The 15,077-nt window shown below is 41.1% G+C and overlaps 1 protein-coding gene across 1 annotated transcript in view; it reads right to left on the reverse strand.

The window, feature by feature from the left end:
* Window positions 1–15,077, reverse strand: part of stab1 (stabilin 1) — a 236,448-nt gene that overhangs the window by 166,135 nt on the left and 55,236 nt on the right. The window contains exons 34-40 of the mRNA XM_085353392.1: window positions 14,415–14,549; window positions 12,298–12,426; window positions 12,159–12,212; window positions 11,763–11,876; window positions 11,333–11,528; window positions 8,643–8,738; window positions 8,498–8,543 (exon numbers count right to left, since the gene is read on the reverse strand). Coding sequence (XP_085209518.1) covers window positions 8,498–8,543; window positions 8,643–8,738; window positions 11,333–11,528; window positions 11,763–11,876; window positions 12,159–12,212; window positions 12,298–12,426; window positions 14,415–14,549 — 770 coding nt within the window. The remainder of the gene's footprint in view (window positions 1–8,497; window positions 8,544–8,642; window positions 8,739–11,332; window positions 11,529–11,762; window positions 11,877–12,158; window positions 12,213–12,297; window positions 12,427–14,414; window positions 14,550–15,077) is intronic.

Genomic DNA, 15,077 nt, shown 5'->3' on the forward strand with positions numbered 1-15,077 from the left:
GCAGCAGTTTGAGCTGTACATGGCTGCCATGGGACTGGACTCTAAACCCGATGCCAGGAAGATTGCATTGCTGCTCACGGTAGCTGGTCCTCAAGCCATTGAAGTCTTCAACACGTTTGAGTTTGAGGAAGTTGGTGACAGGAATAAGTATGACAGAGTGATTGAAAAGTTTGATGCACACTGTTCACCACAGAAGAACACAGTATATGAAAGGTATGTTTTCCGATCTCGGATGCAGCAACCAGAAGAGACTTTTGATTGCTTTGTGACTGATTTGAAGCTGAAGGCACAGTCATGTGATTTTGGAGAGCTGAAAGATTCTATGGTTCGTGATCAAATTGTGTATGGGATCCATGATAAACGGACTAGAGAACGGCTGCTCAGAGATTCCAAGTTAACTCTGGATGAAGCAGGAAGACTGTGTCATGCGAGTGAGTTAGCCCTGCAGCATGCAAAGACATTTAATGAGACGAGCGTCGCTGCAGTACCTGATAGTGCAAGAATAGCTGTGGTTAAAAAGAAAATGAGGAAGAATATGTCGCAGAAGCCCAGCAATGATGATACAGTGTACTCCTGTAAGCGATGTGGTAGCAGACATGAACCTAGACAGTGTCCAGCTTATGGCAAAAGATGTTTGAAATGCGATGGAAAAAATCATTTTGCCAAACAATGTCTGTCGAAACCCAAACCCAAATCAGTGCATGTAGTTGAAGAGACTGACTTAAGCGAGACTTTCTTTGTGGGCATAGTGTCACTTGAGGATGTAAAAAGTGAGCATAACGAAGCAGAGGACAGTGAGCGATGCTCAGATTATGAAGACACGTGGATTGTTTCACTCCCAATACAAGGAGCTTTGGTGGCACTAAGGATTGATACAGGTGCGCAGGCGAACCTAATCAGCATGACAGAGATCCATGCCATGAAACCAAAGCCCAAAATAATAAAGAAAAGAGTACCTCTAAAAGACTACAATGGAAAGTATATTGAGAGCAGTGGTCAATGCAGGCTTAAAGTGACAATAAAACATAAAGATTATGATGTATTGTTTAATGTTGTTCCAGAAGGTCGTGAATCACTGCTGGGTGGCGTGACATCCAAAAGATTGAACCTAGTAGAAAGAGTGTATCACATCAGCTGTCCAGAAACAGAAAGTGGACAGCGAGGAGCAGTTGACTCCATTGTACAGCATTATGAGGATATCTTCAAAGGTTTGGGATGTCTACCATGCAAATACAGTATCCAGCTGAAAGAGGATGCAAAGCCAGTGATCCATGCACCACGTAGAGTCCCCGCTCCACTGAAGGACCGTTTAAAGAAAGAACTTAACAGGATGTTACAGTTGCAGGTCATTACAAAAGTGGAAGAACCGACTGCGTGGGTAAACTCAATGGTGTGTGTGGATAAAAGGAATAAAAACAATGATTTGAGAATATGCATGGACCCTGGCGATTTAAATCAAGCCATAAAACGTGAGCACTACCAGATACCAAAGCGTGAAGAGATTGCAAGTGAAATGGCAGGCGCCAAATACTTTTCAAAGCTAGATGCAGCACAGGGTTTTTGGCAAATAAAGCTGGACGAGAAAAGTTCAAAATACTGTACTTTCAATACACCTTTTGGCAGGTATAGATTCCTCAGAATGCCATTTGGCATAATCTCAGCATCTGAGATTTTTCATCGTGCCATGGACAACATGTTAGAGGGTTTACAAGGTGTTCGCTGTTATGTTGATGATGTGGTTATATGGGGCTCCACCCTACAAGAACATAATGAAAGACTGGTGAAGGTGCTGCAGCGGATGAGGGAGAATGGATTAAAGATAAATCGTGACAAGTGTCATTTTGGTGTGAAGGAAATAACATTTCTGGGAGACAAATTCTCTGCTGGAGGTATTGAGCCAGATGAAAGAAAAGTAAAAGCCATCGCAACAATGCCACGCCCGACAGATAAGAGAGGTGTGCTCAGAGTGATGGGAATGATAAACTTTGTAGGAAAATTCATACCTAACTTGTCAGTGAGAACATCAGCACTAAGGGAGTTACTTCGTGATTCCATAGAATTTAAATGGTCAGCGAGGCATGAACAAGAATGGAATGATTTAAAAACCACACTGACAACGCGCCCAGTGCTTGCATATTATGATCCAACTAAGAGTCTGAAAATCTCAACAGATGCCTCAAAGGATGGGCTTGGAGCTGTTTTACTTCAAGCTGAAGAGGGGAGTTGGAAACCAGTTGCTTATGCTTCTAGATCCATGACTAAGTCTGAAGCTAGATATGCTCAGATTGAGAAAGAATGTCTTGGACTGGCATATGGACTTGATATTTTTCACTGTTATGTTTATGGTCTTCCTACCTTTACAGTTGAGACAGATCATCGTCCTTTGGTGTCAATCATTAAGAAACATCTGAACGAGATGTCGCCGAGGATTCAACGTCTCATGATGAAACTGCAAAGGTACAGCTTTGACTTGATATACACACCAGGAAAGCATTTAGCTTTAGCGGATGCACTGTCGCGAGCATCAGAGGTGTGTCACGCAAGCTCCACTGAGAAAGAAGTAGACGATCATGTTAATATGATAGTGGAGTCTCTGCCAGTGTCTGACGCAAAGATAAAACAAATATGCGAGGAGACAGCTGCAGACAGGGAGCTGCAAACGGTGATGGAAAATATCCAAGGAGACTGGCCCAAAGGGTCTTGTTCAAAGTATTATCATGTTAGATCGGCGCTCAATGTGGTAGATGGACTGCTGTTGAGAGGCAATAGGATTGTGATACCACATAGTCTGAGACAGCTGATACTTCAAAGAATACATGAGGGACATCTGGGAATAGAAAAGTGTAAAAGGAGAGCTAGAGACACTGTGTACTGGCCTGGCATTAATAAAGACATTGAGACCATGGTCGGAAAGTGTGAAACATGTAACAAGTTTCAGAGCAGACAGGCAAGAGAACCCATGATGATTCCTGAACTTCCTACAGCGCCTTGGAGGAAAGTCGGAACAGATTTATTTCATTTTAATGGGAAAGACTATCTGTTGGTGATAGATTATTACTCTAACTTTCCTGAGATTGCTCTGCTTACAAGTACAACTGCTAATAATGTGATCACACATGTGAAGTCTATCTTTTCCAGGCACGGAATACCTGAAACTGTCATTAGTGACAATGGTCCTTGCTATAATTGCAAAGAATGGCAGAATTTCGCAAGAGAATACGGCTTTAAACATGTCACATCAAGTCCTCAACATCCACAGGCAAATGGCAAGGCTGAAAAAGGAGTGCATATCATCAAGCAGCTTCTGAAGAAGGCTACAGACAGTCGATCAGATCCTTATTTAGCTATGCTGAGCTACAGGACTGCTCCTCTTGACTGTGGTTTATCCCCTGCAGAATTGCTGATGAATCGTAAGCTACACACAACTTTGCCCTGCTATGCAGAAAGCAAGCAGAGTGAAGAAATTATAAAAAAGCAAGAATATCTGAAATGGAAGCAAAAACTGCAATACGACAAGGGAACAAGAGCACTTGGATTGCTTGCAAAGGATGATGTAGTGAGAATCCAAGATCAGAATGCATGGAGCAGGAAAGCCATTGTTCTTCAGGAAGCAGGTCCGAGATCATATGACGTAAGAACTGAAGAAGGTCATGTGTTCAGAAGGAACCGTCGTAACTTGCTGAAGACTAAAGAGACATTTCAGGAGGAACAATATGGTGAGGAAGATGAAAATGTTGATGTGTCACATGCAGAGACAGTGTCTGGTTTAAAACCACTGGATGGACATGAGCATGTGGAGAAAAGTGCAGTTGTTTCAGAACCTGTATTGAGGAGGTCAGAGCCCAGTTAGGCTTAATCTGTAAAGCTATGACTGGATTTGTTTTTATCTTATATTCTGATGGTGTTGAGAGAAAAAAAAATATTGTTGTAATACAAATATGTGTATATGTTGATTCGTGGGACCTATGTTGTCAGAGAAAGGGGGATGTGGTGATGTGTGGGTGTTCATGTGCCAATGGGGTTTTGCCAGTAGGGGGCGCTGTATTTGAGAGGGCTCATGAATGCCTCTATAAAAGAAGACTGACTTGTGAATGAAACAATAAACAATAAAAATGTTTGAAGCAGACGCTCGCGAAACACAAGTGGATGCTGTGTAATTATTCAAAGCTATACGAAGACAACACAGGCACTAGGCAAGGGTGCCCTCTCTCACCCCTCCTATTCGCCATTGCTATCGAGCCTCTTGCAATATGGCTGCGTTCAGAGGATAGATTTAAAGGCATTACAAGGTTCGGTGTGACTCACAAACTCTCCCTTTATGCAGATGACTTGCTCCTATACATTTCTGATCCTCTAAACTCATTCCCGGTGCTTTTTGACATACTGGACCAATATGGTACACTGTCAGGATATAAGGTCAATTATCAAAAAAGCGAGTTGCAACCCCTCAATTCCCTGGCCAGAGCTCTTCCCCACTCAATAGTGCCTTTTAAGTGGACAGAAACTGGATTTAGATATTTGGGGGTTTTTATTTCCTCTTCTATACATAAAATGATGAGGGAGAATTTTCTATCCCTACTAGAAAATGTTGGGAAAGATTGTGACTGTTGGACTTCTCTACCATTGTCAGTGGCAGGGAGAGTTAACCTGATAAAGATGAGTGTCCTCCCAAAATTCTTGTATCTTTTTCAACATGTCCCGATTCTTCTTACCAAGGCATTTTTTGACAAGTTAGAAAAGATTCTGTCACATTTCATATGGGGAAGGAAACAAGCTAGTCGCAAGTCTATTCTTCAGTCCACTAAAAGTGACGGTGGTCTTGGTCTGCCCAATTTTAGACACTACTATTGGGCAGCTAACATACAAAAACTTTTATATTGGGTTCATAACGACCCCCTTGCAACAGCCTGGGTACAAATGGAAACTGCATCTAGCTGTTACTCATTATCATCAATACTCAGCTCACCACTCCCTTTTTCTCCAACCTTTGTTGGGGATAATCCAATAGCTAAGGAAACGGTAACTATTTGGCAATAGTTCAGAAAATACTTCGGGCTACTTGGACCGTCTTTGCTAACGCCTTTATCAAAAAATTTTAATTTTGTACCTTCAAACACTGATGCGGCCTTTAGCAGTTGGAAAGATAACGGACTTAGGACTGTTAAGGACTTGTACAGTCAGGACACCTTTCTATCTTTTGCTGACCTATCGTCTAAATACAACCTGCCTAATTCCAACTTTTTTCGTTATCTTCAGGCTAGAAATTTTGTAAAAACGCAGTTCCCTCACTTTCCCAATCGGCCTCCAGAAACAAATCTGGATATCCTGCAGACGAACCCTCATCAAAACAGACTGATATCAGCCTTGTATAAAATACTAGATGCTTTGGTCCCCAAATCCATTTCTCATATTAAGCTGAGATGGGAGGAAGAGCTTCAGACAACCCTGCCAGAACAGCAGTGGGATTGTGCTTTGAAATTGATTCACTCGTCCTCAATTTGTGCTCGTCATACTTTGATTGAGTGCAAGGTGGTCTATAAAGTACACTATACAAACGCAAAATTATCTAAAATCTATCCAACCATCAGTGATGCCTGTAGCAGATGCGGACTATCGCCTGCCAACCATGTCCACATGTTTTGGTCTTGTTCGAAACTGAGTGCATTTTGGAGGAATATATTCGACACACTTAGCCAAGCATATGGCCAGACTGTCCTTCCTAACCCACTCTCCGCAATTTTTGGCATTCCTCCCGACTTGAACTTATCTGGTCCCCTCAAACAGGCCCTAGCCTTTACCACTTTACTGGCCCGGAGGCTTATTCTGTTGAAGTGGAAGCTTCCCCACCCCCCAACTCATGATCATTGGGTGAGAGATGTACTCTTTAACTTAAAGTTGGAAAAACTTAGATTCTCTCTAAAAGGTTCTATTAGGGAATTTAACAAAATCTGGAAATCATTTCTCTTGCTGGTGGACACCATTACTTTACTTCCTGAGTCTGAAGTGAACTGAGCGAAGCTACATTATAATGGGGTTTTTTTTGTTTTTTTTTTGTTTTGTCTTTTTTTGAATCTTATTTATACCTTATCTATTTGTTTTTCCTTTTGTTTTGTTTTGTTTGGTCTTTTCTCTGCTTTTGTTTTCTCTGTTTTTGCTTTGTTTGTTTTTGTTTGTTTGTTTGGTTGTGGGGTGGGGGGGGTGGTTGTGGTTGTTGTTGTTTTTTGGGGGTTATGCTTGTTATGTGTATGGGTCCTGAGATGTTGTTTTTTTTTTTTTTTTTTTTTTTTTGTGTGTGTGTGTGTGGGCAGAGACTGGTTCTCTGCGGTGTTTTGTCTAGTGTGGACCTGGTAGGGGGAGAATTCGGGTTGGGGGGTTGGAGGGTATAATGGACATACCACTGTTCTGAAATCAAGATTGACTTAGCTGTTGCTAACTTTGTATGTCATTGTTGAAATCAATAAGACAAAGTTGGAAGAAACATGAGGATTTTCCTGGAAAACTCTCTTTCATGGTTGACAAATAATGGGAAGTGGGGGGGTTGTTTTATTGCCACAGAACGTATAAAACACTGATGTCACCCACAGGTTTGTGAAGTCCTGTTTTGAAGCTTTGAGATGAGATCTTGGCATTTGGAAACCAGATATTGCAACAAGGGGTTGATCTGACTGAAATGACACACTCACTAACTAATTTAGATTTTTTTAGTTTCGATTCTAATTATGCAAACTGCAGAATTCTTACCCTTTCACTCCACTCATTTGTTAGCTCAACTCAGGGTCCGTTATGTTTTTCTTTTTACATTCTTCTTTGTTAGATGGCATCATTTGATATTTTTCTGACATCTCTTATCATTTCTATGCTGATGACATTCAGCTGTGTATGTCTTTACAGCCTCAACAGTTGACTTTGAATACACTGTCCACCTTATGTGACTGCTTACCACAGATAAGTGAGAAGACTTATGCATGACTATCGTTCCTCCAGAATCAGTCAGACTCTTGTTTGTTTTTGCTCATCTGCTGAGTCTGTGTTTGTAGTCTTGATGTAATATTTTATCCTTTGACTCACATGAAAAATGTATTTCACATTTCTATTTCTTTCTTTTAAGGAACAACTCCAAACTTCGATCTAACTCAGCTGAACTGGGGAAATATTTTCATGCATTTGTGTCATCATGCCGACATTAATGCATTGCCCTCTTTATCGTCTTAGACAAATCATCTCTTTCACACCTCCAAGAGAAACAAAATGCTGCTGCCAGACTCATAACTCCTTAAAGTGGTAAGTGAGCTCATATTTCTCCGGTTTTGTACTCTTCACACTAGCTCATTTGGTTTTAGAACATCATTAAAAATACTAAATAGGTGACTCTGTGAAAGCTTAGAATGATTTTACAAAATCAATGAAATTTTTCATTCAACATCATCTGAAACCACTACTTAGCCCATAAACTTGCCTGGAAAGAGTTTTCAGAAGAGGGATCAGAGGGCAGTTTTCCCATAGATTTCTACAGTACTGCAAGTCTTTTGGCAGCCACAGGTATCACCCCCTGGTGCCCATGAAAAATAATGCTGTTTTCCAGCAATTGCAATTTGGATTCACGTTTTACACCTGGAAGATACGTCTGTCTTTTATTCTGCCCATAGCTATTGCTTTGCAGTCATAAAATGGAGGTTGTACTGGTACCGAAAAAAGAAGAATTATTCATAACACACGTGAAAAGACCCAGGAAAACCGAGTTAACGATAAAAACGATAACAAAATAACGCTAAAAACCGATAAAAACCCTGATTTCACACCTGAGCCTCAACTCTTGCGGCCCGGTACCAAACGACTCACGGACCGCTACCGGTCCGAGGCCCGGGGGTTGGGGACTGCTGATGTAGAGTAAAGAGTAAAAAGTGAGTAGCTCTGAAAAACTGCCAAGGTTCAATGCTGATTAGTTAAACTCAGAACAAACCCTTATTTTCTTAAAACCAACAACCTAGCATGGTTGCTGGTTTGATATAGGTGTCTTAAACACCAATATCAACCAGCAACATTCATTTACTTGCCTGGCCCAAGCAGAGAAAAGGCAGCTAATAATATTATAATAATATTATCACTAATTTCCCACAGCTTTCTCACATGGAGCCTGCAGAAAGAGCTTCATCCACGTTCCCGTTACTATGATGGGAATTCTCTGTTTGGACAGTTACCTGTGGTGCTCTCACATGAGCTTAATTGGACATCCCACAGACTTTAAAGTGCAGAGCTGGCAGGTTAAAGGCTATATGCATCTGCAAATATGCCTATAATGGATATTAACCCCCTTTTGGACCATGTTATCAAAACCTGACTATTAATGAGGTGTGCAGAATTAAAATTTAAGCCTAACTGTACTGGGTAGCACTGAGTTCAAAAAGAATATTATGGTCAGTAAATATAATATTTGTTGTTTTTTGTGCTTGTGCTGTTACCATCATGAAACACAGCAACTGAGGACACATTGACTTACTTGGCGTTTTCGTCACACACACCTCCACAGGCGTCATCTTTGATCTCTGAGACACATAACACACACACACAGGTTTCAGGTGATGACAGGTCAGAGAAAATATGTGTGGTTAAAATTTAATTGTTCCTTTGTATAGACGTCTTACCTAGAGAGCAGGAGGCTCCTTTCCAGCCTTTATAACACACACACCTGCCACTTCCTGTCAGACCATCCTCACACTTCCCGTTGGCACAATTACACTCTGCAACACACACAGTACAACTCATAACTCCCTCCTTGACTTTATTTAGTTAATGAAGTGTTAGTCACAGGTCTGTTAGCTTTATGAGATTATTTTGGTTTGCTAATAACAGATTTATTAGCAAACTTGAAGCTGGTTTTCTCTGTCCTTGCTGCCTGATCAAAGCATCAAACCCCTGCAGCTACTCCTGCAGTATGGATGAGTTTTTCAAGAAAAAATACCATTTGATTTTCAGTTGTGGCAAACCTGTCACCTACTAGCTTTGCCTGGTGAATGTCTTGATGCATGCTCAATCATCCAGCGAAGGAAATCACAAAAAGTTGTTTCTGTTCATCAGGACATCACGTTTTCAGTGGGAGAAACTTTTTTCACTTGTGTTTCAGTCACTGAAGCAGTGGAGGTTGTTCGTAAGAGGTTACAGGATGACCCCAATCTCAGCAACAGGACCACTCTCAGCACCAACCAAGTGTGTTTGCTTTTGGAACTGTGTCTTCATTCCACATATTTCACATACAAAGGTCAGTGCTACAGGCAGAAACATGGGTGTGCCATGGGTTCCCCAGTTTCACTCATTGTGGCTAATTTGTACATGGAAGAAGTGGAAAAGAGGGCTTTGCTATCCTACCCTGGAACACCACCAAGTCATTGGTTCAGGTTTGTGGATGACACCTGGTTTGAAAATCAAATCTAAGGGCGTACCACAATTCACGGATCACAGTAAATCGGTGGACCAACACATCAAATTCACTCGGGAAGATATGAAAAATGAGACTGTGAGATTTCCATCAGTAAGTCTATCAGGAGACATTTAAAGTTAACGTGTACTGTATACCTATGCATATGGATCAGTATTTAAAGTTTGGGTCTCATTATTGATTGGAGCACAAACTTGGTGTCATCGGGATGCAACACAGAGCAAACACCATCTCCACAGACAGCACGGCTGGAAACAGAAGAACATCACATCAAGAAGGCCCTGAGTAAATGTGGTTATCTCAGCTGGACATTTATCAAAGCTGGGAAGGCGCTTAAAGAAAGCTCCAACCCATTCAGGAGAGAAGGACAACTGCTGCAAAAGCAAAAACCTGTAGTGATCCCTTATGTGTCTGGAGTATCGGAACAGTTGAGATGCTTTTTTTTTTTTTTTTTTTTTTTTTTTAAACGCCGCATCTTTGCGGCTTTTAAACCCCAAAATATGCTGCGCCAAAAATCCACGTGGATCGGGTCCCCCGACACAAACAGAGTAATATAGTGTACACTGTTAAGTGCCAGGAGGATTGCCATAATATATACATCAGGGAAACCAAACAGCCTCTGGCTGAACGGATGGCACAACACAGAAGAGCTACCTCGTCCGGCCAGGACTCCGCAGTCTATTTACACCTGCAGGCCAGTGGACACTCTTATAGTGACACATCTTGGACAGGGAGGAACGCTGGTTTGAGCGGGGAGTCAAAGAGGCCATTTACTTGAAAAGGGAAAGACCATCTCTGAATCGAGGAGGGGGTCAAAGGGTACATCTTTCACCATCTTACAATGCTGTGATTGCAGCCATTCCTCAACTCTCTGTGAATGGTACTCATGGCCATTGATCAACTGTTGTTGATCAGTGATCAATAATCAATGGTCATGACAATTTGCATGTTAATGATCAAGAAACCGGCCTCACTAGCCTATTGTTTATCAGTGGTGCTAGTTTTGAGCAATGAGCTTTTGCCAATTTCTATATTTTTAAGTCACATGATTGTAGTCCAAAGTGTTGCATAAACAATGACTTGGCCAAGATTATGTCAATTAGAAATCACTGTAGTCAGATGTAACAGGACTCAAACCTTTCAAAAAGTTTCACTTTGGTCTCATCACTCCACAGAATATTTTCCCAAGAGTCCTAGGGATCATCAAGATGTTTATTTGGCAACAATCCTTTATGTTCTTTTTGGCCAGCAGTGCGTTTTTCCTTGGAGCTCTCCCCTTGATGCCATTTGTCTAGATTGGCATGAAGATGAAGGTGCTCAGGGCAGAGCTGTTTACTCCTTCACATTGAAAGGAGCCAGTCGAGGTGGTTCAGGTATTTAACTAGGATGCCTCCTTGATGGCTACTAGCGGAGGTCTTTGGTGGAGGTCCAACCTGGAGGAGACCCCCGATCTCACAGCTCATGTCAGGGTTTGCACAGGAGTGGGTGAGGGAGATCTAAGATGGATGGATCCTTTGTTGTTGTTCACAGGGCTGTTAGTATTATAGATTTTTTTTAGCTGTGTAAGACTGTGTCTCAGAAGCTCAGTTTTTGTTATAATCAGAAGCTGGGGACTAGGAATGCCGTTAGCACTTGAATGATTTTATAAACAGCCCTAAAATGATGATGTAGAAAATCTAGCAAACATAGTTAAACAGCATTGATTTTGACATGTCGAGTCTCGTTTGTCTCTTCTCCACATCTACAGTCAATACACCTAAATATTTATTTAGCTGTTTTTCCACCGTCACCGGGTAACGCCCCCTTGTGACAAATATAAAATATGGCAGACAGGAAATGCTTCACTCTGTGTGTGTGTGTGTCTGTGTTTGTGCGTGTGTGTGTCTGCATGTTGCTCACTGGAGGAGCAGTTAACTCCGTATCTCCCCGGCTCACAGTCCTCACACGCAGTTCCATGGAAACCCTCGTAGCACTGGCACTCGCCATTGCCATGGTTACCATCATGACACTCCCCGTGATTGGAGCACCAGCTGCCGACGTCTCCGGGGCATTTGAAGCACTCGTGGCCATAGTAACCGGGGCAACAGGAGTGATCCTGCAGGGCAGACAAATCCATGACATCATCATTATTATTATGATTATGATGATGATGATGATGATGATGATGCTGATGATTATTATTATTATTATTATTATTGAATTTAAAACATGTACACAATGTTGTGTCAGTGATGACGGGTGTTTCTAGCTGATTATTATGCATTTATCAGGTTTCATCAGACCCTTATGAAAAGAGCCATAATGTTTATGGAAATAAGTTTGAGCAGACCATAGTGGTCCGGAGACATTTGATGACACAGCCCAGCACAGACTTCCTCCTGGATCCGACCCGCTTCCTGTACCTACAGTTGGGTTGCATGTTGGCTGGAAACTGTTTTTTGATCTGCAGCATAAAGATTACACCAACATCAGGAATCATCAACATAAACAGGCAGAAGTGAATAAAAGAGCCTGAAATGCTGAAAAACACTAAACAGAAAAACCTGATGACTTTAAGAACAGCGACACGCGTCATACAATTACAACCCTGCTCCCTTTCAGGTCCCTTTTGTAAAGTCTGAATGCGTTAATTTTGGGGTCATTTTTAAAGCTGTTAAAATTACTTTTGGAAAAGCTTGAGTTTCAGTTATTATGTCCACCCCACGAACTATAACAGTTTTCTTACTGGTTTGTGATAGAAAATGCATCGGGGTGGTCCATCACAGTCTGTACATCTTCCCTGGAGACAGAAAGGAGAACAGAGAGGCTGGAGTAACTCTGACAAACAAACATCCATCTATCCCATCCCTTCTCTCTATCCTTACCTCGACCTGCAGGTAGGTCATTTTGCTGCATCTGTTGCGGCGGACTTTGAGGACCTGAGGGAGCGTTATGATGACTCCGTTCTGGGTTACTGTGACGCTCCCGTCAAGAGGAATGTCATTCACAACTGTCTGGAGTTCAAGAGAAGAAGAAACACACCAATCTTTTTTTTACAATGAATCTTTTACACAAAACAAAAATAACGATCATCTTAGCTTAGGGAGTCAGTTGACAGTGGTTCTTTGGTCTGCTTCTGCACTACAGGAAATACTGTTGTTGAGCAGTAGTGGTGTGCGGATCGATACTGAAATATCTATTCTTCCGATACCAGCAATTTATGTTCTAGAATCGATTCTCATATTATAATATCGATATTTTAGTGCTCTGGGGTAAATTTGTAGTTTTTCCATTAAAATGAACGCAGTGGAAAGAAACTATATAATTTGGATCGTCTAATTTGGAAGGAACTACTTCCTCTTACGCCTTTCATAGTCATATGTGAAATACGGCTGTATAAATGTGTCCCAGCCCCTGGCGTGCACACTCACAACAATGGCTAAGCGCAAACAGGACGTGTGTAGACCTGTTTTACCTCCACAAACAGCCAAGACGCAGTTTGTGATATATGTGGCAAGACAGTGAGGTGTTGTGGCAACACCACTGACCTCGTCAAACACCTCGGAGTAAATCATATCACAGAATATGATGAGCTTATGTTGAGGCGAACTGAAGAGGAGGAGAGGGGCAGGTGCTGCTAGGGCGAGACAGACGTCTCTCGCAGAGTCCTTTAGTGCTGCAGGCAGGCAACATGCTCAAATAGCTCACAACGTCAGGTTTGTTTTTTTTTTATTTCTATATGATCATTCTGCATGATTAAGCAATAAAAACAAGTTGTCTGATGTCCTCTAATCATTATGAAGCAATATGGTTATGTTATTATTACAATTACATAATACAATTATATATTGTATTATGAAATACAATGAAACAAGTTTTTGTACAGAGTATCGGTATCGGATCAGTATCGCCGATACCACCCTGAATTTTACTTGGTATCGGATCGGAAAGGAAATCAGTGGTATCGCACATCACTATTGAGCAGGAGTTCAAAGTCAGTGTAATCCATCATTACACTGACTTTTTACTTGTCAATTAAAAGGTCAGCACATTCTGAAGGAAAACTCCGCCATACTGTCTATTTTATTCTAAATTTGATCGTAATTTAGAAAATGAAAATAATGCTGCACTAAATTTGACTTAAAACTAACACCTGAGACCAAAAACTAATGAGGAAAACACTTACTAACTGAACAGATCAAAAAAGCAGCAGGTACATTTTCCCACAGAACTCAATGCAATTGGACTTAGTTTTACAACCAAGCGATGCCCTCTGATGCCCTCACTAGCGAGAATGTCCATTTTTATGGTGAATATTTTCTATTTTCCATTCTATTATATTTCCATTTTCCAATTTTCACAAATTTCAACATCAGCAGAGTCTTTCTCCCCGTGGTTACGGAGCCACTCATTCCCTGCTGCCTTTTCTTCCTATGTCACTGTATGTCTCGTCTTACCTTTTTTAAATCTGCTAGTTTGCCTTCTGGATGTTTACGTTTTAGCACTCATTAATTGTGAGGTAATGGTAGAAAAATGGGGCTTTATATGGAGCTGGATAAAAAGCTCAACACAACAACCCAGGCAGAAAATTATTTCAGTTTTTATTACATGACATTATTGTGCAGCTCCTGGCAAATTACAAGGTTACATTACCTTAGTTGTCGTTAAACTAAAGTATAAAATCATTTTATACTTTTACTGAGAACTTCTGGGAAAAACACGACCTAGACTACTTTTGTCCTTACAGTTGGTTTATTGTGTTACTACCACTGCAGTGTCATGCTGCTGTTTCTACAAATTAAGAAGTCTCTTAAAAATGACAGTAGCTCTTATAAATCCTGCTGCCTGGAAGCTGCAGGTATTAAGAAGATCTTACTCAGTATTTCTTCTATGTTGTCAGAAATATCATTATTGTAAATTTTCTTTGAATATAATGATATAATTGTGAGGCTGTATGACCCACCACTAGTTTCATGGCTGGTGTCAGTGCAGTTATTGTTACCTGGTTGTTGTTGTCCAAGTGGAACTGGACCTGGTACTCAGTTCCAAGCAGAGTGCTTTTCAGTGTGCCATCAGGCAAGCGGTCAGGGAAGAGCAGCTCATTAAGAATCACATGGTACTTGAACACATCAGAGTCCTGGACAGATGGAAGACAGAGGATTTATTTATAGCCAAAGAGTTGCAGTGGATCATCTCACCAGCAGGAAGAGAAAATAGGAGTGGACATGATGGTCAACTACAAAAAAATTGTTAATGCAACAAACATTTCACTTTATACACAAATTAGAGTTTTGTTATAAACAGTATGTAAGTATCTAAGATAAGCTCTTAGTAGCCCATCTTTAAGATACTGTAGTTCAAACACAGCAGACCAACATAAAAACATCCTGTGCCAAATTAATACATAGCCTGGTTTATAGACATCAATTCTCTTTCAGATATTTCCTTCCTCTCCTGACAGGGAGATATCTGACACAAAAAGGTGATTCATTATTTTGGTCAGTACAAACAAACCACCTTAGTACCATTGTTTGCTGGGAATGCTCACTTCATTTTGCGTTATATGAAACAGCTCAATTATTATTTGATGTGGATGTTCGTAATGTGTGTCAGTCTGAATTTCACCACTTTATTCGTTTAGGTTGCACAATCCACATGTTGTGAT

The sequence above is a fragment of the Diplotaxodon limnothrissa genome, linkage group LG5 (assembly GCF_057381915.1).
Source record: "Diplotaxodon limnothrissa isolate DT_005_m linkage group LG5, D_limnothrissa_male_GT1.1, whole genome shotgun sequence".
NCBI lineage: Eukaryota > Metazoa > Chordata > Actinopteri > Cichliformes > Cichlidae > Diplotaxodon > Diplotaxodon limnothrissa.